The 23,117-nt window shown below is 36.4% G+C and overlaps 1 protein-coding gene across 8 annotated transcripts in view; it reads left to right on the forward strand.

The window, feature by feature from the left end:
- The window catches only part of LIMS1 (LIM zinc finger domain containing 1), a 162,439-nt gene extending 139,553 nt beyond the window's left edge, over positions 1-22,886 (forward strand). For 2 of the 8 annotated variants that reach the window (XM_063085783.1, XM_063085777.1), the window contains exons 3-11: positions 309-375; positions 1,492-1,612; positions 2,084-2,233; positions 11,906-12,056; positions 12,556-12,648; positions 14,109-14,157; positions 17,584-17,659; positions 17,962-18,097; positions 20,266-20,374. In XM_063085783.1, coding sequence (XP_062941853.1) covers positions 309-375; positions 1,492-1,612; positions 2,084-2,233; positions 11,906-12,056; positions 12,556-12,648; positions 14,109-14,157; positions 17,584-17,659; positions 17,962-18,097; positions 20,266-20,286 — 864 coding nt within the window. In that variant the 3' untranslated portion in view covers positions 20,287-20,374. Of the gene's footprint in view, positions 1-308; positions 376-1,491; positions 1,613-2,083; positions 2,234-11,905; positions 12,057-12,555; positions 12,649-14,108; positions 14,158-17,583; positions 17,660-17,961; positions 18,156-18,871; positions 18,923-20,265 lie in introns of those variants that run through there. The other 6 variants (XM_063085779.1, XM_063085781.1, XM_063085778.1 and 3 more) reach the window with 6 other exon arrangements.
- Positions 22,887-23,117: the final 231 nt, after the last annotated feature.

Raw genomic sequence — 23,117 nt, forward strand, 5'->3', positions numbered from 1 at the left:
GGCCCGTGGCTCACTCGGGAGAGTGTGGTGCTGATAACACCAAGGCCATGGGTTTGGATCCTATATAAGGATGGCCAGTTTGCTCACTGGCTGAGCATGGTGCTGACAACACCAAGCCAAGGATTAAGATTCCCTTACCGGTCATCTTTAAAAAATAAAAATAAAAAATAAAAATCCCAGTAGAGTTATAAGTTCTTAGCGCAGAACTCTTAGTTCAAAAACACTTTCCTGTATGTCTGCATGGAATAATTATATTCCTCCTGTGAATTTTTTTCATATTTATGAGTTGATGATACTTTGTCTTTCAGTTTGAAGGAAGGAAGTACTGTGAACATGATTTTCAGATGCTCTTTGCTCCTTGTTGTCATCAGTGTGGTAAGTTTTACTGTTGAACGTAAAGTAAAAAGTAAGTTTCAAAATTACTTAGTCATTTAACACTATTAAAGGGTCAGTGGTAAAATGGTTTTTGATGCTCATTATAAATAACTGTTGGGTACTTTATCAGTCTCCTTCCCTATTCCTAATATATAACAAACTGGAAGATTACCAAAACTTGGAGAGAACTGATTTTTAGGGACCTCTAGGGTAAAGGTATTTAGGGACTAACTAGGACTTGCATTAGTTGGTCTTTTAGAGTGCACTATTCCCTTGTTAATGCAGCCTTTTTTTGGGTTTGCCAGGGAAGACATGAGATGCTTAAGGATTGCTTGTATGGTACATAAATGCCAGACTTGCTTGCAGCTTTAGCTTCTTCACTAGCTCTACTAGAAAGTTTCCAGAGATTGCAGAAACTGAGTAGAATTTTTTAAAGATTTAGTGAAAGAAGAAATTAAGTATGGTTTATAAGAAAATGTGCTGTGGAATTTAGGTGTCTGTGTCAACAGTGACCAAAAATAACCAAAAGGCATTCAGGATAGCCCTAGACACATAATCCTTGACTTATGGTGGGGTTACATCCTGATATACTCATCATGCACTGGAAACATAGTAAGTCATAAATGTATTTATTGCACCTAACCTACTGAATATCATAGTTTAGCCTAGACTACCTTAAATGTGCCTGGAACCACTTACATTAGCCTGCAGTTGGGCAAAATTATCTAACACAAAAGCTATTTAATAATAAAGTGTTGAATATCTCATGTATTTCATTGATGTTCTACTGAATTCATATCACTTTGCACCATTGTAAAATCAGAAAATAGTAAGTGGAAGGCACTGTTAAGTCCAGGACTGTCTGTACATTGTTTGAAAAAGGAAAGTGAGATTCGATGATGCGCGATAAAACAGCCTAAAAATATGCTACAGAATCAAAATCAAGGATTTAGAAGAAATAAAAATCAGTTTTTTCTAATGGGTTTTCTCTTGTAGTCAAATACAAATAAAGTCCTTTATTGAAGACTTTAGTGGAGACAGATTTTTTTTTTCCTTATTTGTTTTTAGCAAGTAAGGTATCACAATGGGCATCCTTTGTGTGCAACTTTCCCACAGGTGAATTCATCATTGGCCGAGTTATCAAAGCCATGAATAACAGCTGGCATCCTGAGTGCTTCCGTTGTGACCTCTGCCAGGAAGTTCTAGCAGACATTGGGTTTGTCAAGAATGCCGGGAGGTAGGAGATTTCCACCCTTCTCACATGTGGGTGGATCAAGTGACTGTGACAAGGTCATGTGTATTTTCTCTGTGGGTGGTAGGGTGGTGCTCTAGGACACTGAATTTAGAGAATGGGAGCTCAGACACTGCAGCCCGTTGGCTTGTTTGATACCCGTTAGGAAAGGAACCTAGAGTCTGTGCACAGGGCACAACTGCTCCCTCCACTCCAGGGATGCCAATGGCAGAAACACGCACAGATGAAGTTTCTTGGAAATTGTCAGTTTATTGGGGTTGGTATACATTTTTCATGTAGCTTGATTCTGCTTTATGAAGCACAGGAGTTATTTTTCAAGCAATGGTTTCTTAATTTCAGACATACAGGAAACATATTTCTTTTTGATTATTAGAAAGACCTAAATTGGATCCCTGTACACCAAAAAAACCCCCCAAAAAACTGAAGATTTGAATTTTAAGTTTTGGTTCTTTCTAGACACCTCTGCCGCCCCTGTCACAATCGTGAGAAAGCCAGAGGCCTGGGGAAGTACATCTGTCAGAAGTGCCACGCCATCATCGATGAACAGCCTCTGATATTCAAGAACGACCCTTACCATCCGGACCATTTCAACTGTGCCAATTGCGGGTACGATGAGCTTTTCTTTTTTGTTGCTCAAACAGTGGAAATAGAATAAAAGATTGCGTTCATCTGATATTCTGTTACTCCAGCAAACCAAATTGTTATTTTTCAATTTTTAAATCTGGAAAATTTTAAACCTATAGAAAGGTCAAGAAAATGATATAATGAACACTTGTATCTAGTTTCACCACTTAACATTTTTTCACACTTGAGTGTGTGTGCAGCACACTCTCTCCCCCCCGCGCGTGTGTGTGTACATACATATACACCTACCTTTAAATTTATTTTCACTGAGCAGTTTCAAAGCAAGTTGTAGACATTATGACTCTTAGTATGAGTCTCCTGAGAATAAGAGTATTGTCCTATGGAACCACAATATTCTAATCATACGTAAGAAAATTACCAATAGTTTTTTTTATTTTAACATTTACTTATACATATTTGTGGGGTACAGTGTGTTGTTTCAATGCATGCATATACTGCACAGTGATTCACTTAGGTAGATAGCATAGTTTTGTACCCGTTAATCCACCACTTTTCCTTCCCCCTGCCCTCCTTTCCCCCTTTCTGGCCTCTTGTAACCATTATTCTACTCTCTACTAGGAGAACCACTTTTTTTTTTAAAGTTCCACATATGAGTGAAATCATGTCATATTTGTCTTTCTGTGCCTGATTTCACTTAACATGATGGTTTCCAGTTCAACCCATATTGCTGCAAATGATAGGATATCTTTTTTTTTTTTTTAATAGCTGAATGGTATTCCATTATGTATATATACCACAATTTTTTTAATCCATTCATTAGATGATGGGCATTTAGATTGATTCCATCTCTTGGCTATTGTGAATAGTGTTGTGATAAACATGGGAGTGCAGGTGTCTTTTGGTTATATTGATTTGATTTCCTTTGGGTATATACTCAGTAATGACTTAGCTGGGTCATAAGGTAGATCTACTTTTAGTTCTCCGAGGAACCTCCATACTGTTTTCCACAAAGGCTGTACCAATTTACTCTCCCACCAAAAATGTAGGAGAGTTCCTTTTTCTCCACATCCTCGCCAGCATTTGTTATTTTGTCTTGTTGATAATGGCCATTCTAACTGGAGTGAGATGATATCTCACTGTGGTTTTAATTTTCATTTCCTTGCTGATTAGTGATTTTGAGCATTTTTTCATGTGCTCGTTGGCCATTTGTATGTCTCCTTTGAGAATTGTCTGTTCAGGTCCTTTGCCCATTTTTTAATTGGGTTATTTGTTTTTTTGCTGTTGAATTGTTTGAGTTCCTTATATATTCTGGATATTAGCTCCTTGTCGGATGTGTGGTTGTCAACACGTTCTCCTATTCTGTAGGTTGTCTCTTCACTTTTGTTGACAGTGTCCCTTACTGTGCAGAAGCTTTATAGTTTGATGTAGTCCCATTTGTGTATTTTTGCTTTAGTTGCCTGTGCCTGTGTAGTGTCGCTCAAAAAAGCACTGCCCACTCCCAGTTTGTAGTTTTTCCCATGTTTTCTTCTAGTAGTTCCATAGTTTTGGGTCTTAAATTAGATCTTTAATCCATTTTGAATTGATTTTTGTGTATAGTGAGAGCAAAGGGTCTAGTTTCAGTCTTCTACCTGTGGATATCCGGTTTTCCCAGAAACATTTATTGAAGAGGCTGTCCTTTCCCCAGTGTATATTCTTGGCACCTGTGTCAAAAATCAGTTGGCTATCAGTGCATGGATTTATTTCTGGGCTCTCTATTCTGTTCCATTGATCTATTTGTCTGTTTTTATGCCAGTAACCATGCTATTTTGGATATGATACCTTTATAGTATATTTTGAAGTCAGGAAATGTGATGCCTCCAACTTCGTTGTTTTTTTCCCCCCACTTTGTCCTTTTTGGTCAAGATTGCTTTAGCTGTATGAGTCTTCTGTGGTTCCATACAAATTTTAAGATCATTTTTCTCTATTTCTGTGAAGAATGTCATTGGTATTTTGATGGGGATTGTGTTGAATATGTAGCCTGCTTTGGGTAACATGGACATTTTGATGATGTTAATTTTTCCAACCCATAAACATGGCATTTCTTTCCATGTATTTGTGTCCTCTTCAGTATTTTTTACCAATGTTTTTAGTTTTCATCATAGAGGACTTTCACCTCTTTGGTTAAATTTACTCTTAGGTATTTCATTTTGTTGGCAACACTTGCAAATGGGATTACTTTCTTGATTTCTTCTTCAGCTATTTCTTTATTGGCATATAAGAAGGCTTCTGATTTTTGTGTGTTGATTTTGTATCCTGCCACTATACTGATTTCATTCATTAGTTCTAGTACTATTTAGGTAGGGACTTTAGAGTTTTCTATGTGTAGGATCATGTCATCTGAAAATAAGGATAGTTTGACTTCCCCCTCTCAGATTTGGACGCCCTTTGCAAAGGTTAATTCTAAGTGTCAACTTGATTAGATTAAGGAATGCCAAGAAACGAGGGTGTTTCCAGAAGACATTAGCATGAGAGTCTGAGTGGACTGGGTGGGAAAGATCCATTGTCAATATGGGCGGGCACCATCCAATCCACTGGGGGCCTGGAGAGAACAAAAAGCAGAGAAAGCAGGAGAATCTGTCTTTCTATCTGCTGGAGCTGGGATACACTCTTCTCTCCTGTCATGGACATCAGAGTCAAGACTCTTCAGCTTTTGGGTTCCAGGACTTACACCAAGGACACTATCAGATTCCCTGGTTTTAAGGCCTTTGTACTTGGACTGAGCCACACTACCAGCATCCAGTTTGCAGACAGCCTGTTGTGGGACTTCTCTTCACAATCACATGAGCTATTTCCGCTAATAAATCCCCTCTCATGTATTTATAACATATCCTATTGATTCTGTCTCTCTGGAGAACCCTAATACATCCTTTATTGCTTTCTCTTGCCTTATTGACTGTGGCTAGAACTTGCAGTACTATGTTGAATAAGAGTGGGGAAAGTAGGCATCCATGTCTTGTTCCAGATCTTAGAGGAAAAGTCCCCAATTTTTGTTCATTCACTATGACATTTGCTGTGGGTACGTCATATATCGCCTTTATTGTGTTGAGATGCATTCCTTCTACACCTAACTTGTTGAGTGTTTTTATCATGAAGGGTCTTGGATTTTATCAAATGCTTTTTCTGCATCTATCAAAATGATCATTCTTTTTTTTCCTGCATTCTTTTGATGTGATGTATCACATTTATTGATTTGCATATGTTGAACCATCCTTGCATCCCTGGGACGAATCCCATTTGATCCATGGTGAATGATCTTTTCAGTGTGGTGTTGGATTCTGTTTGCTAGCATTTTGTTGAGGATCTTCACGTCTGTGTTCATTAGGGATATTGGTCTGTAGTTTTATCTTTTTCTGATTTTGTAATGAAGGTAATGCTGGCCTTGTAGAATGAGCTTGGAAGCATTCCCTCCCCTTCCAATTTTTTGTTAGATTTTAAGAATTGGCATTCATTCTTCTTTAAATGTTTGGTAAAATTCAGCAGTCCATCTGGTCCTGGACTTTTCTTTGTTAGAAGTCTTTTTATTACTGCTTCAGCCTCATTACTTGTTATTTGTCTGTTTAGGATTTTAATTCTTCATGATTCAATCTTGGTAGTTATGCATTTCTAGGAATTTATGTTTCTTCTTGGTTTTCCAGTTTGTTCACATATAGTTGTTTGTAGTAGTATGTGGTGATCCTTTGTATTTCTGTGGTATCAATTGTAATGTCTCCTTTTTCATTTCTGATTTTATTTATTTGAGTCTTCTCTCTTTTTTTCTTTGTTAGTCTAGCTAAAGGTTTATTGATTTTATCTTTACAACAGACCAATTCTGTTTCTTCAATCTTTTGTATTTTTTAAAAAATCTGTAATTCGGGCAAGCCCATGGGTCACTCGGGAGAGTGTGGTGCTGATAATACCAAGGCCACGGGTTCGGATCCCTTATAGGGATGGCTGGTTAGCTCACTGGGTGAGCGTGATGCTGACAACACCAAGTCAAGGGTTAAGATCCCCTTACTGGTCATCTTTTAAAAAAAAAAAAATCTGTAACTCATTTATTTCTGCTCTGATCTTTGTTATTTCTCTCTGTCTCCTGCTTTTGGGTTTGTTTGGCTTTTGTCTTTATAGTTCCTTGAGGTGTAATGTTAGATTGTTTATTGGAAGTTTTTCTTGATGTTTGATATAGGCATTTATTGCTATAAACTTCCCTCTTAGAACTGCTTGGCTGTACCCCATAGATTCTGGTTTATTTTCATTTGTCTCCAGGAACTTTTATTTTTTATTTATTTATTTATTTATTTATTTTTTTTGTCGTTTTTTCGTGACCGCACTCAGCCAGTGAGTGCACCGGTCATTCCTATATAGGATCCGAACCCGCGGCGGGAGCGTCGCTGCGCTCCCAGCGCGGCACTCTACCGAGTGCGCCATGGGCTCGGCCCAGGAACTTTTAAATTTCCTTTTTGTTTTATTCTTTGAAGCATTAATTGTCTAGGAGCATGTTGTTAATGTCCATGTATTTGTACAGTTTCTAGTGTCCCTTTTGTTGCTGATTTATAGTTTTATTCCACAGTGGTCAGATAAGGTAGTTGATATGATTTCAATTTTAAAAATTTGTTGAGTCTTGTGTTGGATTTAATGTATGACCTACTTTAGAGGATATTTCATGTGCTGCTGAGAAGTATGTGCACTCTGCAGAGTACATGTATTTGGCTTATCATTATATTGTCATTATATTTATACATATACATATACCTGCCATTATACATACTATCATTATACCTATCATTGTATACAGTATCATTACTACTGATGTTTTCTGGTTAATTTTCTGTCTGGATGATCTGTCCTTTGGTGAAAATGGGATGTTAAAGTCCCCAACTGTTACTGTGTTGGAGTTTATCTCTACCATGAGGTCAATAGTAATTGCTTGATATAACTGGGTACTCCAGTTTTGGGTATGTGTACATTTAGAATTGTTATATCCTCTTGTTGAATTGATCCCTTTATCATTATGTAATGATTTTTTTAATCTTTTTTTTTTTTTTTTTACTTTCTTTTTTTTTTTTTCTTTTCTCAGCTTGAAGTTTGTCAGATAGCTCTTTTAATTATAACTCCTGCTCTTTTTTGGTTTACATTTGCATGAAATATCTTTTTCCATCCCTTCACTTTCAGATTGTGTGTGTCTTTATAGGTGAAGTGAGTTTCTTATAGGCAGCTTATTGTTGGTTCTTGTTTTAATTCATTCAGCCATTCTGTGTCTTTTAATTGGGACATTTAATCCTTTTACATTTAGAGTCATTATTGATGTTTAGGGACTTGTTACTGCCATTTTCTTACTTTTTTTCCTGGTTGTTTTGTAGATCTTTTATCCTTTTTTCCGATATTACTGTCTTCCTTTGTGGTTGAGTAGTTTTCTCTAGCACTATATTTTTATTTCTCACTATTTATTTTTAGTGTGTCTCATAAGATTTTGTGTTATAGTTACCATGAGGCTTACAAAAAAAAAATTGTAGTGTAACAGATTACTTTAGACAATAACAACTTAACTTTCATGTCTAAGAAAAACGAAAAAAACAAAGCCAACCCAACACTTGGTGTCATTCCCTCCCACTTTGAAAATTTGTTGTTTCAAGATATATCTTTTAATATTGCCTATCACTTATACAATTGTTGCATTTGTTGTTGTCTTGTTAAATTTGTTCTTTAGTCTTCATGCTAAGGATGTAAGTGGTTGATTCACCACTCTTATAATATTGTAGTATTCTGAGGTTGCCCGTGAACTTATTTTACTAAAGAGTTATATACTTTCAAGTGTTTTCTTGCTACTCTTTAGTATCATCTTCTTTCAGATTGAAAACCTCCCTTTAGCATGTCTTACAAGGCAGGTCTAGTGTTGATACATTCCCTTAGCTTTTGTTTGTTTGGGAAAGACTCTCTCCTTCATATTTGAATGTTAGTTTTGCTGGATGCAGAATTCTTGGCTGACAGTCTGTTTCATTCAGCACTCTGAATGTATCATCCTAATTTCTTTTGGCCTGTAGAGTTTCTACTGAGAAATCCACTGAGAGATAGATCTATTGGGGCTCTATTGAATAAGGTGTTTCTTTTCTTGCTGTTTTCAGTATTCTTTCTTTGTCTTTGGTTTTTACAAATTGTGCCTTGTGGTGTTCATCCTATTGAATTTGATTGGTAGCTTCTGAGCTTCCAACCTGGATGTTGTCATCTTTCTCCATTTTCTTGAATATGCTTTCTAGGTCTCTTCCTTTTACCTCTCATTTAGTTATGCCAATTATGTGGCGGTTATTTCGCTTGATGGAGCCCCTTAATTGCTGTATTTCTGTTTTCTTTTTGCTGCTTTGATTGGATAATTTTATATGTTCTGTTTTCAAGCTCATTGATTCTTCTGTTTGATCAAGTCTGCCATTGGAGCTTTCTATCATGATTTTCAGTTCAGATAATGTATTCTTTATTTTCTAGAATTTCTGTGTTTGGTGTTATTTAATTGATTCTATTCCTTCATGTTTCTCATTTTGCTCCTGAATTGTTTTCCAGATATCATTTAATTTTCTATCTATTATTTTCTTATGATTCCCTGAACATCCTTAAGAGGGTTATTCCGAATTCTCTGTTCTACATTTCATAAATCTGCTGTTCTTCTGGGTCTATTGCTGTTGCTTCATTTGTTTCCTTTTTTGGCAACATATTTCTCTGTTCTTTCTTGATGTTGGTGTCTTTATGTTGATGCCTGGGCATTTGAGGGGACTGCTACCTCTTCCAGGTTTTAATAGGTTTCCTTTGGTGGTGGTAGACTTTTACTGGTTAATGTCAGAGCTTTGTCTCTGGTCTTTGTTGTTTTTGTTTTTTAAATTCTGTGGCAGATTTAGCTACTACCAACACTTAAACTCTGCAGTGGAACTAATTTGCTGTCCTGTGGTTAATTCCCAAATTGGGGGAACTTCCTACTGGGACCAGAACTTAAGCTCTGTGCTTGAGCTAAATTACTGCTTTGCTGCTGATTCTCTGGGGAAGACTTTTTGTGCAGATCAGATTTTAATTGTTGGCCTTTTAATCACTTCTGGTTCTATTGAGGTCAGCACAGAAAGAACTGAGCTGTGTGGAAATTCCAGCCTGGGACTGAGTCTTTCCTGCACACTGTGCCCCCATAATTCTGTTGCCCTGACTCTTCTCCACTGAGTGGCGCCTGTGCCAGTTGAAAGGCAGATCAACTCCCTACGCTGTGCCCCAATGTTTCCCTGGTGGGTCAGCTTCAGCCCGTACTCCACATGTTTCCCACATGGCCAGCCATGTGTAGGACCTTCACGATGACTCACCAACCTGTGGGTGTCTCTCCTCCAGTCACTCTTATGCATGTCCAGGGGACCCCTGCCAGTGGCCTTGCTGGCCTAGGTATGCTACACTCTGAAGCCCTCTTCTCCCCTGCAAACTCCAAGCAGCTTCACTCAAAAGGTACTGTTGTGGCTTTGCCTTCTTTTGCCATCTCCTGCCAGCTGCTCTGTGTACTGCAGCTGGTCCCTGCCCATCACCATACCAGATTGGAAGCAGCCAGGGCTCAGAAGGGTTGGAGTAGCCCCTTCTCTCTCTCGACACAGCCTCTCATGAGTTCATGGGTCTTTTCTCCTTTTCTCCTGAGCTCCCGTGGTCCCAGGATTGCAGTCTTTGCTTTTTAATAGTTGTAAATTGACTGGTTGTTTTGGGGAAGCAATGCTGGGGATTGTGTTTCACCATCTTAATGATGTTGCTCTCCCTTCTCCAAAAATTTTACAATATCACATCTTCAGTCCATATTCAAATATGCCCCAAACTATTTTTCTTCACTATGTTTTTCTAATATAGGATCCAAAAAGACCACAAAACCTTAAAAAAGTCTTATGTGTATACACACATAACTTTTACAGTTGTAATAATTAGGGAGTTATCTTAAAATATGTTAATTACATTTATTTATTTTTGCTTGACTTACATCTAAGGGGAATATATTTAATTTTCGTGTTTTCAGAAAAGTCATGATAAATTGTTAGGCTATGAATTTTCTGAGTTTGCTATCTAGTATAAAAATGTAATGGAAAAAGATTCTTTACTATATTTAATATTAGATTACATGCTAAATTATAGTACAGAGGGAGGAGAGACAGTAGGCTAAATATTAAGGAAACAGTTTTGTAGCTTAAGTTCAACCACCATATCTTTTTGTGATTGAATTGTTAGTTTGTGTCCTGTTTAGTTTTCTTGACTGTCCTTCCTCTTGTGGGGTTTTTCTCCATCCAGTTTTCATTAGCATCTCTCCTAGAGAATTATTTTAAACAGATGAAATTCAAACAAGTTCATTTGGCTAATTGGGGTCATCTCTGGCTAAACATTTATTGACATGGGAGACCAAAAATATAGCTCATTTAAGCATTTGGAGAAGGAAAATTCTGGGTATTTTATTGTTTATTTTCTAGTAATGTATATCTGTTCTTAACAGCTTGTAACAATTTAAATAATTGTTAAATGGAACTAGTCTCCAAATTCCTCAGTCAGTTTGGAAAGGTGATGTCTTAGTCTGTTTTGTGCTGCTATAACAGAATACCACCGACTGGGTAATTTACAATGAACAGAAATTTATTTCGCTTATGGCTCTGGAGGCTGGGAAGTCTGAGATCAAGGGGCTGGCATCCGGTGAGGGCCTTCATGTTGCATCATCTCATGGTGGAAGGTGTCACATGGGCAAGGGAGATGGGGAGGGAAGGGGGCCTAACTCATCCTTTCATAAGGAACCCACTCCTGCGATAACAGCATTAATCCATTCATAGTGCAGAGCCCTCATGACCTAATCACCTCTTAAAGGTCTCACCTCTGCACTGGGAATCAAGTCTCCAACCCATGAACTTTGGGGGACATGTTCAGCCATATCAGGTAGTATTACTGAGTCTGCCCTCAGCACTGTGATTATTCCTTCTAGCTCTTTAAATACAAATGGACTAAAATGTAATGAGATAATATGACAAAGCAATGATAAATGTGACCTGGGCGATAGTATGTATCTGATGTATTCTTGTATCTTCTTATTTTAAGATATTGATGTTTTGAAAGGAATCTGAAACCTATTTAAGCCTATGAATTCATGCTATTCTGATCACCTCTGTTGTAGTCCATTTTGTGTTGCTATAACAGAAATACCTGAGACTGGGTAATTTATAAAGGAAAGAGGTTTATTTGGTGTACGATTCTGGGACAACTGCATCTGGCACGGGCCTCAGGCTGCTTCTACTCATGGCAGAAAATGGCAACAGCCAGTGGGTACAAGCAGATCACATGGCGAGAGAGAGAGAGAGAGAAAAGGTGCCAGGGTCCTATAAACAACAAGCTCTCGTGGGAACTAATAGAGTGAGAACTCACTCATTAATCACCCCTCCCCCAGAGAGAGCATTAATGCATTCATGAGGGATCTGCCCCCGTGACTCAATAAGTTTCCAACACTGCCACATTGGAGATCAAATTTCCACATGAGTTTTGGAGGGGACAACACATCCAAAGTCCATCGACCTCTAAAGGGAGAAGAAAATTACCAGAGTTTGTACAATATCTTGAAAGACCTTTTAAGAGTGTGCTAGCCTCATTGGTTGCCTATTTTTCTCTCAGTAGTAGTATTCAGTTGGGTATCTTTCTCATGAACAGGAAGGAGCTGACCGCTGATGCTCGGGAGCTGAAAGGGGAACTGTACTGCTTGCCATGCCATGATAAAATGGGGGTCCCCATCTGTGGTGCTTGCCGACGACCCATCGAAGGGCGTGTGGTAAATGCCATGGGCAAGCAGTGGCATGTGGAGGTGAGTTCTAAATGGCATAGAATTAATGAATACTTTAGAATTTCTGTGATTCAGGTGTGTTAGCAAGATTAGGAGATTCTAATGGTTAAAAATGGACATTTTAAAGACAATCGACTTTGTAGAAAAGTAGGAATATGGAATATACACTGCTTTTGTGATCTGTCAGTAATATAGGATGTGCACTTTTGTTCTTAAATCCTTCTTAAGGTACAAAGTGTCATGGTTTATATTCAGTAGCAACCCCTCCATCATAGATGCTACTAAGATGTTCATCTCTTTCCACATTTTGTGGTGTTTGAATAGGCTCTGTATTAAAGTAGCCTGTCAAAGACTCAGACACCTGAATTAATACTGTGAAAGTATTATAGAGTTACCTAAGGCCAAATGAAACGATTACCTCAAACTTTCATGTATCTTCTCCGAGGATAGATTAACTTGGGGTTTACTTCATTAGATAAAATGTAGTAATGCAAAAATGATCTTTTGCAATTTTTTCCAGCATTTTGTTTGTGCCAAGTGTGAAAAACCATTTCTTGGACATCGCCATTATGAGAGGAAGGGGCTGGCATATTGTGAAACCCACTATAACCAGGTATTGAATTCACTCATTGATACTAGATATACTTTTATTAATTTAAGCTTATCAATATTTTAACTACAAGGAAGTCTCTTGGAAAATGTACATAGGTCTACAGAGATTTGTTTTTAACTTTTTACTTGGGAAATAATTTCAGACTCACAGAAAAGTTGTAAAATAAAAAATACAAAGAAAGCCTGTATGCCTTTTATTGTGATTCACCATTTGCTTTATCATTTCCATGCGCTCAATCTTGTTACATAAAAGTACACACTTACATAAATGGATGTATCTTTATACACAAATATATGTATACATATATGCAAATGCACAGTTTTCTTTCTGAAGTATTTGCATAATAAGTTCATCATGGTCCTTTACCCCTAAATACTTCAATGTATATTTCCCAATAATATACTCTCTTACATAACCATAGTTATTGTTATTGATACTTTAATCCATTTATTCCAATTTTGCCACTTGACCCAATAATATCCTTTTAGCATTTTTTCCACTCTGAGACTGGACAGTCTAGGGTTGTCATGTTTCTTTAGTGTCTTTATTTTTTAAAAAATTTTTTTATTTTTTTTATTTTTAAATTTTATTTTGTCGATATACATTGTGGCTGATTATTGCTCCCCATCACCAAAACCTCCCTCCCTTCTCCCTCTTTAGTGTCTTTAAATCTGGAACATTTCCAGAGCCTGTTTTATTTTTGATGACATTGACATTATTGAAGAATACAGATCCCCCCACTTTTAACAGACTGCTTTTCTCTTTGGTTTGCCTGTTGGCTCTCTGTGATTAGGGTGAGTTATGCACGCGAGGCTGGAGTGCTGTGCGGTCCTCAGGGCCTCACGTCTGGAGCACACAGTGTTCACCTCTCCCTCATTGACAATCACCGTGGCACAGAGCTGGCTGATACCTCTACAATGAATTACTATTTCCCCCTCCCTCACAACTAATAAGCAATTGGTGGGTGGTCACTTTACGACTATGTACATGTCTTGTTCCTCATCAAAATTCCCCCTAGGTTTAGCATCCTTGATGATTCTTGCCTACTACAATTACAAATGATAGTTCTCCAGCTCCCACACCCTCCACACTTAGTCGAACTTCAGCGTCTGCCTGAATGGGAGCCCACCTTCTCCTGTCTATAGGTTTATTCATTCATTTATTTCTTATCTGTTTAGACTCATATTTTTCATTGCTTAATTATTTTGGTACTCAAACTGTCATCTAGAAAGTTTTTTTTGAAGTGATGAAAAGTAAATTATTTTCATTGTAAGAAGTAAAAAACCTCATCAATGAACTTTTACTAATTTTCTCTAGTAATGGTAAATTCTGGATTTTGGTAGCCAGCTATGTTTTTAAGTTATAAAAAGAACTGAAATTATATTAAATGTTCAGTGTTCTAAAATGGAATTCTAACATATCTTGAACTTTTACCACTTTTTTTTTTTTTGCATTTTTAGCTATTTGGTGATGTTTGTTTCCACTGCAACCGTGTTATAGAAGGTGATGGTAAGTATCTGTGTGGATTTTATATGGCACTATTTGACGATAAACGCTTGGGTAATGTGAAATTGGAAGAGGTTGATGATTGCTTGCTGTTGTTTGGACAGTGATCATTACCACTTTTTCTCTCTTTGACTTACTTCCCAAGTCATTTATAGCAGTGACATGATAATATCCAAAAATTAGATTGATACCTATTGGATGATACTTTAGGCCACTGCTGCAGTGTTGTTACCCCAGCAATTGTGGGGACTGTTCCTGGTGGACCCTGAGACCTCCTGTTTCTATTTCCTGTCCCTGGAAGCTCTAGAGCAATGTTTATAGGGAGCAGTTTAATCATCTGTGGTAGTTAGGAAGAGTCACTTTAACCCTGCACATTCTAAAACCTGGCAGTTATCTGCAAGCATTTCTAGGACTTTTTACGCTTGTGCTGTGGTAATTAGGCAGGGCTGATTGACTGAAATAGAAAGGAAACAGCTGTGCTTGCTAATGGTCACTAACACAATGCTGCCGGAGACTTCCTGGCAAAGTTTTAAACAATCCTGTTTTCAGCATGCCTCATGGTTCTCGGCAGACATCATCTAACTCAGGAAATACTTTCTGAAACATTGCTCATGTGTAGTTTGTGAAGTTTAGTTCAGGAAGACAATCTTTAGTGCCGTTGAGAATACTCCCTCCTACATGGGACAGTTGCCAAGTGAAATAAGCTGTCAAAGGGAAGCTATTATTGTCAGCTTTGAAAGAAAGACTCTTACAGGCAAATAAGATAATGTCTAGATTTTTAAAAATTATGTGTCTAGTTGGTATTTCTTTGTTGGGCCAACAGCAGTAAGGGGGCAGAAACAGCGGAGATTGAGCAGGTTGGCAGCACTGTCCCTGAGTGCTTGTGAGTGACACATGCATGCTCACGGCATGGTACCCAGGCCCAAGGGCATAATCTGGTGCAAGGTGTGGTATATGCTGTCACTATGCCTCACAGGATACTTATGGGAAGGGAATAATCGCTATAAATAAAGGCTGAGAAAAGGCAATAATAATCTTCCCTAATGAAGCCTTTAGTCATGGAAGACATAAGTGCTCAGTTTGCATGTTTTTTTAGTGATGTAAAAAAAAATAGTATTAATAATTAATAAAGGGGCCGGCCCGTGGCTCACTCGGGAGAGTGTGGTGCTGGTAAACACCAAGGCCACGGGTTCAGATCCCATATAGGGATGGCCGGTTAGCTCACTGGGTGAGCGTGGTGCTGACAACACCAAGTCAAGGGTTAAGATCCCCTTACCGGTCATCTTTTAAAAAAAATTTAAAAAATAAAAATAAAAATAAAATAAAATAAAAAATAAAAATAATAATAATAATTAATAAATTTGACTGATTCACTTTAAGTGATAGCACTGAGGTTTTTGCAAGAAAACCTTTCATTGACAGTGCCGGCCCCTTGCAGCTCTGCAGAAAGGAGGCATGGGAGTGGAGCTGGTGGTAACTGCCACTGCCTGGGGCACCCAGGGACCTTGGGCCCAGCTCACCCTCCTGCTCCTGGTCGCTGCTGTCAGGTGCCAGGAGCAGGCTTGGACCCCCACCGGGAGGGCCACTGAATTAGTCCGTTTCTGTTGTTTTTAAAAAAATACATGGAACTGGGTAATTTGTTTTAAAAAAAAATGTATTGCTTACAGTTTCTGAGGCTGGGAAGTTCAAAGTCCAGGGAACACACATGGTGAAGGTTTCTTTGGTGGTGACTTCAGTGATGGCAGGGTGTCACATTGTGAAATGACAGAGCAGAGAGAGCAGAGACTAACCTCCTCATTCACTCTCCTTTTAAAGCTCTCCAAACCATACCTGTGACCACCATTTTTAATCCATTCACTATGGTACGGTCCTACAATCTAATCACCTCTTCAAGGCCCCAACTTTCAATTACTATAATAGGATTTTCCACCCTCAACAGTAACAGTGGGAATTAAGCTTCTACTATATGGAATTTGGGGGACACAATTCAATCAGTCCACAGCAGCTACCCTGAAGACCCTCTGGAAAGGTGTTCATAAGGTAGACACACACCTGAACCTTGGACCTGCTGAGAGGCGAGGACGGATCTGCCAGTGTAAGTGCAGTGATGGACCTAAGCCTCTCCCATGTTATGGTTTTAAACCTTCTTGGCCGAATGGATGTGGCTCTGCACTGTTTGGTGTTCATCTTAACAGTGGCGTCCCTTCCTGGACAAAGTGCTGCAGCCAACACGACAGGTGCTCTGAGACCTGTGGCGACAGCAAGAAAAGGACTGTGACGAGGAGTTTTAGTATTGCTTCTCCGAGACCTGCCCAGCATGTTTGGGCGTGTGAATCAGCAGTGGAGTTGCTGTTCCACAGTGTTGACAGCCACACCTGACAGCTAACCAGCTGCATGTAGGTGTCGCTACAAAGAAAAAGCTGATCTTTAAAGAAGACGCTGACAGCGGGTGACAGATGAGGACAGCAGAACATAACTTCTGACAAAGAACTAATATTTGTACAGCGGAAAGATGTCTTATTTTTGCAAAAGCATTATTTTAAGACCTTACATGACTATATTTTGATGTTAAAACCTCAAAATAAAAAAAAGTGGGAGAGGTAGTGAGGAGAGCATGCCTGCCTTCCCCTGTGTCTTCCTGCGCGTGGCTGCCTCAGTGTGCCAGGTTATCTTGACCAGATAGCAAAGACAGGTGCATGTTAAAGGAGAAATTCTGAATTTTCACAACCATACTTACAAAAAAGAGATCAAATATAAAATTCAAGTCTGTTCAATATTTTCTTATTTGGAAATATGCGAAAATCTTCACTTTGAAGTATTATTTGTTTAGTATGAAATTTTAAATACATATTTATACCTGGAAGGATCTGACTTAATTTTTCCCTATGTTAATTACACATAAATGTTGTTTCTCTGTAGGCAGTTGAGCATATGAATGTCACACTTCTATTAGGACTAGTTACAAAGACAAGATTTCGGAACCATCAGCTGGTAACCTCTTAACGAGCAAACCCAGGATATCTAAGGATTATATGCCTAGAAGGTGATGTGAACAAGATTCAGAAGTACAGCAAACTCCCATTTTATGATCCACTCATATGACAAATGTCATCTTTTGTTATAAAAGATTAATGAGACAAGTGAAAAGTTGTTTAACGTAACACATCAGAGCTATATGTTGTTATACTTTGATATTTATTCCCTAGCACTTGTTCCATAGACCCTGGGATATTTTTAAAAGGCCATATGTAACATTTTACCAATTGTGGCCTTAAAAAAAATTGTTCTTGGAGAAAAAAGAAAGAACAGACCTTCCTCCAAGTGCCATGGAAATAGCTTTAGTTCTATTTCAGAATTGAAAATTTAAGCTCCCTCGACTCCCATACCAGTATATTTCCATGTGACCAGCTCTCTTTCCTCTTTCTCTAGTGGTCTCTGCTCTTAATAAGGCCTGGTGTGTGAACTGCTTTGCCTGTTCTACCTGCAACACTAAATTAACACTCAAGTAAGTCTACAGTTTGGGCAAGTGTGAATCCTAAGACTGAAAACTTTGGGGTGATGTTTAGAAAAAATTTCAAGAATTGTATTTATTTATTTATTTATTTTTCCTGGCTGGTACAGGCATAGAACCTTGCACCTTTGTGTTATCAGTATCATGCTCTAACCAACTGAACTAACCAGCCAGCTCCTAGAATTTCTAAAAAAGATTCCTTATTTCTTCTTTGTGTTCAGGCTTTCCGAAAGTAAAGGCTCTTCCTTTAATTGTTCCTTGTTCTTTCTTCTATTTCTTCTTTGTCCTACTCAAAGGGATAAGTTTGTTGAAATTGATCTAAAACCAGTCTGCAAACACTGTTATGAGAAAATGCCAGAAGAATTTAAGAGGCGACTTGCCAAACGGGAAAGAGAAGCAAAGGATAAGGACAAGCAGAAAAAGAAAAAGCCAGTCTGTTTGTAAACTTTTCTATCCCTTCTGTCATCATTTTTGCTACTTTCTTCTTTGGTTAGTCCTTTGGAGTATGCTTTCTGTTTTTGTCTTTTTCCTTTTTTTCCTTTTTGGCATGAATTTTTAGCCATCGGAGATTGAAATTTAAGTATTTGTCCTTTGTAGAGTTGGTCTTTTTGCATAATTATTCAAATTATAAAGCTTAAATGAATAAGGTCTACAGTTGATACTGGCTTGTGCTCATGTATTTCTCTTCATCTGTAGACTCACTTCTCTTTTTTTATCAAAATGTGGTACAGACTTTTTTTTTTTTTTTTTTTTTAATGGATTCAGGGGAAGAATTCCATTCTCTTAATGGATACTAGGAAGAGTTTCAGAGTATTTTTGTCTGATAACTACAGCTTTTGGAATCCTGGTCTTTGGTTTCTTTGCCTAAAATCATTTAATTGATAAATTCTAAGTGGTGTTTGTTATTTTTTTAAATGCATGTGTTCTCAGTTCTGTATTAAATTCTTTCAGCATATCTAAGCAAAGTCTATCTAATTTACATAATAAGATACCTCCTCTCTGTGAGTGCATATGTGCTTTCATACAGTACCCATATGCTACTGTTTCTGAATTCATTTCCTTGATTTCTTCAAACTTTCTTCTGTTGCTCTTTTTTTATGGGAAGTATTTCCATCCTTGAAATTGTTGAATTATTAGCGCTACTGTTTCCTTTTTCTCTCATGGTTACTAGTGTGTTTTGACTTTAAAAAAATTTTACTCTTTTAGGTTTCATGTTTCCTTTTATAAAAAGGAGTTATGCAAATATAATATTAAAGCAATGGAATGTTTCGCAATACTTGCTAAGTAGTCCTTCTGAAGCAGGAATAATTTATTTCTTTCACCCAAAAACTGGAAATTTTAATCGCTTTTGTTCTAAGAAGACTTTGAGAGAAATTTTAACACAGTTATGTTATTTAAATCAAACTGGCTCCTTGAAGCATTTGATTTGCCAGGTAAAATGTAACATTTGAATTTCTATGAGCATGTGTGTGAAAATAGCTGGAAAATAATTCCCATTGCGATGTTTAAAATAGAATATTTTTTATTTTAACTATATCATTAGGAATTACCTTTGCTATTAATAATGTTCTTTAAAACGATCTTGAAGCAAGTAGTCTAGTTTAATATACTTTTAAAATACATTAAATATTATATCAAGTTTATAATTTTTGTCATAGATAAAAATAGATATAATTTTTGTCATAGGCAGTGTATACCACTAGATTGTTCCACAGATGCTTTCTAAATACAATTTCATAGAAAATGAACAAGTTATAAAGTTGTATATTTACTCAAATCAAAATTAAAGACCCTGGATTTCAACAATAACAAGCTACGTAATTTCCTGTTGGAAATGCATTATAGATGGTCAGGAGGCCATCTGAAAAGTTGTCTTCGTCAGTACTATTTTATAAATAAATTGATAATATGTATTGCTCTACCTTTTCAAAATAATTGAATTCTCCATATAGCTACCATTTACAGTGCAGTCATGGACGACCTGGTTACACTTCTGTTCTTTAAGAGTGACTAAAAACTTTCTTATATCTCCCTTACTAACCTTTCTGTCAAATAATTAAAATAACCCATTGTGATTTAAGATAATTCAAAAAAAAGTTTAAAGTAATTTTTTGTTTTTGTTGTTGGGGCTAGGTAGAAAACCATTTTATACCAGGAAAAATGAAACCTCATAGCTACCTAATTTAAAATACTGAGTAAGATCATTTTTTTGCCTCCAATAAAGAGAACATTTGTATTACAAAACTACAATTCTCTGCTTTAAATAAATTTAATCTTTAAGATATTCTTGTGGCACTTTAAAATATGATAGACTTTACTTGCCTAAATTATATTAGATTTTCTGTTTACTTAGTACTGAGAACTGTTACCCAGATAGATATATAGTACCAGTTTATAATGACAGTTTTTTTAATGATATTTTTTTTTACATTTACTACAGTAAGAATTGAGATTATAATTATATATAGTTCTTTACTAACATGAATATAGGTTTCATCATATAGTGTTTTCATTTAGTTCAATTACTTCACATTATTTATATGTCTGTGTTCAATACATATCCACTAATTTTTTTTTTTTTTAATGATTATTATCTTTAGGAACAAATTTGTGGAGTTTGACATGAAGCCAGTCTGTAAGAAGTGCTATGAGAAATTTCCATTGGAGCTGAAGAAAAGACTTAAGAAACTAGCTGAGACCTTAGGAAGGAAGTAACTTCCTTTATTTTATTTTTTTTCTTCTATGCAAAGATAAGAGATTACCAACATGACTTGATTGACCTTATTTAAAGCTATATTTCAAAGCAGTTAAGAGTGAAGAGGACCTGTATGAATAGTTTTCTTCAACTCCTTTTTCTCATTAAAAAGAAGAAAATTTGTATGATCATATTTAAAACACAGATGAAATCAAGATATGCTTTTATTAACCCATATCAATTTATTGACATATACGCTATATAGCAAAAAATACATGGCTAAATGTTAAATTTTAATTAAGGCCCTAAAATTTAAATATAACTTCTTAAAATGAAAGAAGCCACATTTTACATGACTCACATAATAACAGTATAAACATTAGTTTACTTTGTAGTCAAAAGAAAATTATTTACAACAGCTGTTGGTTGAAGATATCAGGAAGAAAAATGACCAACCAAGAAAAACAAATCTTACACAGTCTTAGTATGATTATCAAATTAATAGCTGTAAAATGAATATATACACTACTAAGACAAGAAACAGGTATATTCAGAACTACTTGATTTTGTTACTTTTTTGTTATTTGCAATGATTATTATGCTTTGTTTTATATTTTGTCCTCTTTGTGAACTTCTTCCTTCTTATGATTACTTAACACAGTAGTTATAGCTAGCTAATAGTATGTCTTTTAAAAATTTGTGCAAAAAATTTGTATCAGGTATTTGAAAATACAGTATACTTTACAATATTGGAAAGATGAAATATTTTTTAATGTATTACAGCAATTATGCTTCTAAGCTTAATGTCAGACATGTCTTAGAATAGGACATGAAATTAAATTTTATGTAGCTTGGAAAATATACCATCACTTAAAAAAAAGTGGATGTGTATGTACTGGTCATATTGCCTTTATAACCATGCTGATATCTATGCTTTATTCATAATCAAACTTGCCTTGCCTGACTTAGAAATACACATGCTTTAGTCAGAAAGTCTAGCTGTTTCATACAGTATCAACTAAAAATAAGTGCATTTACTGAGACTGGTAAACCCAAATTTATTTACCACAAGTGTAATTAAATATTTAAAAAAATTTTTCTTTCTTTTGGGGGAACTGCATTGAAATTCATTCCTGTCATCTTTTTGTAAGAGAATGATGTTGACATGTGTTTCATGTTTTCCATCTCAAATCTCATAATTAATTAGATTTTATTTACTATATGTAGAAAGTATAAATGACACTTAAATTGGAAGAGGGATGTTTTGGTGTCAATTTTAGGCCAAAATTAGTGAATTATTTTATTTCATAAAAAGTTCTGTTCTGAAATTTCTGGACCATTCTTTCTGGGTAAACTTGTTATGCAAAGCAAGCATTTGAACGTTTAAAAAATGTTCTTGCTGTTATGTTATTTAAGAAGAAAACTGCCAATATAGACTTCTAACAGGGATATTACTAGTTTTTCCAAAAATTGCTGAAAAATTATTTTGCCATAAGAAAATCTCAGGATGCTACCACTCTGCCATTAAAATACATGTATGCATGCATTAAAGAAATCTTGTGCATGCGGTTTACAGAATAAATTCTGTTTCTGTTTTCAGATAACTTATAACCAATACTTTATTTTTTAGTGTTCTTTTAGAGTTAAAGGAATTATTATTATAAATGATTGAAAATAATTAATATGTAGTTCAGGACTGTATGTACTCAGTAGTTTAAAATTGTCTCTACTTTTGACAATAAGAATCAAAATCCCCTCAGTGTGCCTTTGACAGCCGATATATGACCAGCAATGAAAAGCTTGAAAGTATTTATTAAATATTATACTATGCATATAGGCAAAATAGGACAGGGTTTGCAGTGTAGAGTCTTCATGCTGAATTCTTACATACCCCTGCGCTACTCCTGTAGAAATACAGAGCAGAAAAGCAGACATTTGCATATATTCTCGATCACTTTGAAGATGTATGGACTGAACTCGATAGCTTTTGTTTTCATATCATAGATGACCAGACATCAGCTGTAGCCAGAGTTCCCACTGCTGTCTTTGCTCAGTCCTCTCTTAAAATATGAATTATTATTTCCTGGAAGTATTTTTAATGGGCTTGCCCTGGCTGCTGAAAAATTCAGGCCAGTGAGCATTTCTTTTTTTAAAGTCCTGTAAGACAATTTGAAATAATTCACTGTTTTTACCTAATTTCTACATGCTCTTTTTCTTAGCAAGCCTAATATAATTTGGGAAAATGGGTAAAAGTAAAACGTTCTTTGGATCATGTTCAAAGCCTTACTAACAAACACTGCACCTCAACCTCAAAAGATAGGTCATTTTGCCTCACCCATTTGACATAATAGCCATTTCTAAGTTAAGGAAATTTTGAGGTAGACTTATAGCATTCTTGTTGTATTCCAGTTTAGATTGTAAGCTCAATGGCAGGGGCACTTTATCAACAATTATGTTTTTATATAGCAACCACTGCAGTATACTCTTTGTTGGTGCTTAATAAATGTTCATAATTATTAACAATAACCTGTTATGCATTGTTTAATTTGAATGGCATAAAATATGAAATGTATATATGAAAATCCAAGTATTCACAAATATATAATAGACACACTCATGTATATGAAAAAAAGAAAATGATCTGGCTACTATGTATAAGCCCAATCTTACAACCATATAGAATGGTGGTGGAGTCTTCCCATTATAGGGAAGGTGAGACAGGTCTTTACATCTCCACATGGGAGGTGTGATGGGGCA

The sequence above is a fragment of the Cynocephalus volans genome, chromosome 2 (assembly GCF_027409185.1).
Source record: "Cynocephalus volans isolate mCynVol1 chromosome 2, mCynVol1.pri, whole genome shotgun sequence".
In the NCBI taxonomy this organism is placed as follows: domain Eukaryota; kingdom Metazoa; phylum Chordata; class Mammalia; order Dermoptera; family Cynocephalidae; genus Cynocephalus; species Cynocephalus volans.